Below are 4579 nucleotides of genomic sequence, written 5' to 3'. Positions count from 1 at the left end.
TCATATTTAAATTTCCCAGTTCCATCATTGTACAAAACAAATTAATAAAGGTTTGGACTTTAGAGTATTAAAATAATGTCTGAATTGATTAAGTTTTGGCGCTAAATATTTATTTTTATCAAAACTCTTAATCAATCAATCAATTGATCCATATTGGCTTAAAGGAAATGAAGATAAACTAAAAAGGACTAGTTGAGAGCCCCTTCTGTTTACTACCCTCAATCTAATGGCGGCTACAATTATGATGCTCTCCTTCTCCACTCTTCATGCATATCAAAACCTAATTATCTCACATCAAATAAAGATAAAAAAGACATTGCCTAGATTACACTTTTTTTCCTATTTTTGTCGATGATAGCTAGATGAGTCTAAATTTGTGCATACAAATGATGATACAAACTAAATACGAAAAGCATGTAAGTGTAAATAGTTGGATCCAAACTTCACATGTGTGGGCTTCCAAATACTAGCACCTAGACAACCTTTTCTTGCACCCTCCCGATGGAATCTACATACCACCCTTGCCCTCTACCCTATTGGTAATTCAAGGTGGCAAACATTCAAAATTTCAGACAAGATGCCCTATAAGGGAGCCAACGTATAAAGTAAAAAGGAACTTTTGGACATTTACTCACTCAAGAATTAAATCCTAATCTCAATTGTTTCCAATGTTACCTAAGATACAAGGACATTTCCTAGTTTCACCAACCTAGACTTCATGACTTTCAAGAATCAAGCAACTACAATTCCCACCCGTCCCATTTTTAGATTAGAAAAGAAGAGAGTGATAAAAACACAAGAAAAGGATGAGATAAAGATACGATTAATGAAAAAGTAATAGTAATGTATCATAACATAAATCTTCCCTTTAAAAAGCCCGAGAGTCCAGACAGAAAGGACAAATAATAGGTCCGATAATGGTTATGCCTGGGAAATAAAGAACACCTCGTAACCGCGGTATAATTTCATTAATACACACACAAAAATAACTTTTCCTTGCACATTTCTAAAAAACTCAATCACCACCGTTCATTTTCCCGAGTACAACTGTACAAGTTGCAGTGTACACTGTACAGCACATCTTCCCAACCATAATCATCGAAGTAGTACAAAAAAAATGTTTATCATAGTATCATTCATTCAATAAATTCCCAAATGGACTCTTCCAGAACTAAATTACTAACTATGTAGATTAAACAGAAGAGAGACAATAACAAAGACAACAAAACAAGTTCTCCGGAGAGACTAAAATAACATGCAACAGATATGATATGATCATCAAAATTCAAAAACGTTCTAAGTTGTTCTAACCTGAGTTGCAACGAAAACAAAGTAACCGTTTGATCACACTGCGCATATACAGTCAGCAAGATCAATGGTGGAAAGTAGTTCCGAACATGACTTCTCTGCTATCCCGTCTTCAAACGTCGTTTTGAGAATTGTGTTAATATTTTCACAATTAAATATTAACACAACCCTCAAAACCATTGAGTCGTTCTGAATGGTCACGAGACAGCAGATAAGCCAATTTCGTAAACAACAAGGGTTTCAAGTTTTCAATAATTAGAAGGTGAAGATGGAGGCCCCCAAAACACATCACCATTATTAGGCACCAAATTATACACCGGCATTGAAACCTGTTGTTCACCTTGTGAAGGTGGTGGTGGTGGTGGTGGTGGTTGTGGTGGTGATGTTCCACCACCATCACCTTCATTCACCTCTTGCATGTCCTCTTCACCTTTTTCATCCTCCAAAGGCAACCTTTCATAGGTAGCATTAGCGAAAGTAGCAGCAACAACAATCACCGGCCCCGAGGTGACAAGGGGTCCCACCACGCTTCCTCCGACCACCTGCCCCTGCCCGCCGGCGAGGTACACGGTGAGTCCGGTGGCCTCCGGCGGCGAAGGCGCCGGCAGGAACGCGCCGGAGAGGGAGAGAATCTCGAACCGCCCCTGGAGGGTGATGACCCCTCCAGGGGCCGCCGGCTGCCGGAGCGTGACGTTGGTGACGAAACCGTTGCCGCTGAGGACTGAGACGCCGCGGTGGCGGCGCGTGGCGAAGATAGCAATGCACTCAGCCACGTCGCTGCCGTCGCTGATCTCAAGGATGTGGCTGCAGAGCGCGTAGGGGCTCTCTTTCGTTATCACCACCGGCGGCTTTGGCTTGTTCTTTGACCCTGGCGGCCTGCCACGCGGCCGCCGCCCGCCGCTGAGGGTCTGCTCTTCGCCGTCGCGCTCGTTGGTGTTTGCGTCGTCCTCGAGAACCGCGTTAACGTTGGTGTTACTGTTCCCACTGTTGGTGGGAGTACCGTTGTTGTCACCGTTGTCTTGTTCACTGGGCTTCACCGTCGCGCTCCCGGCCCACCAACGATTCGCCATCAAGACAGCTTCTTTCTTGCTTGCTAAGATCAAATCCAGCTTGAACCCAAAATAGTGAGTGGGTTTTTGATTTTGCACTGAGCAAATATATAAGACAGAAGAGGGAGTTCCAGAAAAGAGTGAAAAGGAAGCGTTATTGAAATGATGTACTCTGAGTTGGGTTGGGGCTAGCTATAGCTATTGGAGTAAATGCTTAGAGTTAGTTCAAAGGCGTGAGGTTTGAACTCTGCTCTCTGACTCTGGCGTTTTGAGAAGACTTTTTTTGCTTTGGTTAGAATGGGTGTGTCTGGGTAATTGGTTAGCGTTTTCTGCAAAAATTCCCTTTTTTGTCTCCCGGAGAAGCGGTTCAAAGTTTTCGACTTCCCAAACTATACTAAAGCGGGCCAGTTCCAAACAAACAAGACTAAGACCAAGTTGTGCAAAGATATCATTACAAGGATGGGCTCCACATTGACTTGATAGGAATTTCTTTTTTTCTTTTTTGCTACAAGAGAAGATATGAGTATTTAATACTACTATTTTAATGGGAGACTTCAATCTAAAATTAAAATAAAATATATGTCATTCACCCCAAAAAAAGAAAGTAAAAACATGTTATTTGTATAAAAAAGTTTAATTAAAATAATAAAAGACCCAAAAAAAGTAAAGTTGTATAATTAACACTCAGTCCTATTGGTTTTTCACAAATTTGGTCTTTTATTATTTTAATTATACAATTTCCCTTCATCTATTGTGTCAACATGTAATATTTAATAAAATGTTGAGGTAACAACAGTACTATTGTGTCAGTCCTATTGATTTTTTAATGATAAGTTAATAAATAGATTAAAATTGCATGATTAAAAAATGAGTCCTTGAAAAAAAAAATAAGAAATCGAATTCAGGAAATAACAGTAATAAAAAAAACAAAAGTACACTTAAGTCCAATAAGAATTTGAAGATTTTTTATTTAAAAAAGTAAATGAACATTAACAAATAAATTGTAAAAATGTTTATGTTAATTAAAATAATAATTTTGAAATAAAAAAATTTGAACACTTTATTACATTTTAATATAAAATTATTTGTGATTTTTCGGTTATTTTATGCTATGAAAAAATATTTAATTTTCAAGAAAACTAGAACGAATACTTTTCTCTCTTTGCCTTTTTCGTATTTGAGGGGGATAATTATGAGAGAGTTTGTGGCTCGATTTGATTTAATTTTTTTTTATGAAGAAGTCATTTAAATTAAACTTAAAAAACATATAAGATTTAATTTGGTTTAATTTGGTTTAATTTTTATTTAAAATAAAATCTAAATCAAATAAAATTAATAGTTTATTAGTTTGATTCAATTTGATTTTTGTAGTTATTATTTTATTAATATTTATATATTTTTTGAACTTTTAAATTAAATTATATTAAAAAAATTGCTAATAATATTTTAAAAAAATGTATTAAATTTTTATCAATTTTAAATCAAACACATTTTTTTAAAAATCATTTAAAAAAGTGACATAGCATATGTAAACATGATATTATAAAATACTGAAACTCAAATAATATATATAAAATATATTAATATAAGTAATGGATTCAAAAAAAAGTTATTTTTTATCAAATAAAAATAAAAAGTTATTATTTTTTAGTTAAGATATTTTTTTCGTTTTATTTCCTTTAAATGTCGTAAAGTAATAATGGGTTTAGTTCAGAAAAAGATAAACGTGGATAGAAACATGAAAAAGAAATAAAGAGGGGGAGAAATAGCAAAAGGTACGCTAAATAATGGATTCTGACCTCTGCAGTTATTAATGTACTGCATGGATCTCATCATTCAGTTTAGTTTATTACATAATAAATCAATATTTAAAATTAAAATTCACTAAGTACTGGTTAGATTTATGACTACACCACTGTGCAGTGTACAGTTTCTTTTGAAACTGGAAACCGGAAAGGATTGAGATCCGATAAATAAATAATACAATAGAAAAAGAAATTAAAAAAATGGAATAAAATGAAGATGATGTTTTGCTACAGTTCGTAAATGATGAGAACCGAAATGGCTCGAGCACCTCGTGGGGTGGGGGTTGACTGAAGACTAAAGTGTGAACCGTGAAGGAATTGTATGCCGTTCAAAAATATCATTTTCTTAAAACTAATTCATGTTCTTTAAAAAAATAATTAATTTAATTGATTATATTAAATCTCTCAAGTAATTAT

At 35.0% G+C, this 4579-nt stretch overlaps 1 protein-coding gene across 1 annotated transcript; it reads right to left on the bottom strand.

Moving 5' to 3' along the window:
* Positions 1-972: 972 nt before the first annotated feature.
* Positions 973-2780, bottom strand: LOC114383168 (AT-hook motif nuclear-localized protein 15-like). Its single transcript, XM_028342777.1, has one exon. It carries the CDS (start codon positions 2376-2378, stop codon positions 1557-1559), a length of 822 nt encoding a protein of 273 aa, XP_028198578.1. The 5' UTR covers positions 2379-2780; the 3' UTR covers positions 973-1556.
* Positions 2781-4579: the final 1799 nt, after the last annotated feature.

Source organism: Glycine soja, chromosome 14, assembly GCF_004193775.1.
Source record: "Glycine soja cultivar W05 chromosome 14, ASM419377v2, whole genome shotgun sequence".
Lineage (NCBI taxonomy): Eukaryota > Viridiplantae > Streptophyta > Magnoliopsida > Fabales > Fabaceae > Glycine > Glycine soja.
This window is presented reverse-complemented; position numbering and strand designations above follow the sequence as displayed.

What these genes read in the sequence shown, in the direction of transcription:
- LOC114383168 (XM_028342777.1), bottom strand. Translation starts at nt 2,378, where the DNA reads ATGGCGAATCGTTGGTGGGCCGGGAGCGCGACGGTGAAGCCCAGTGAA.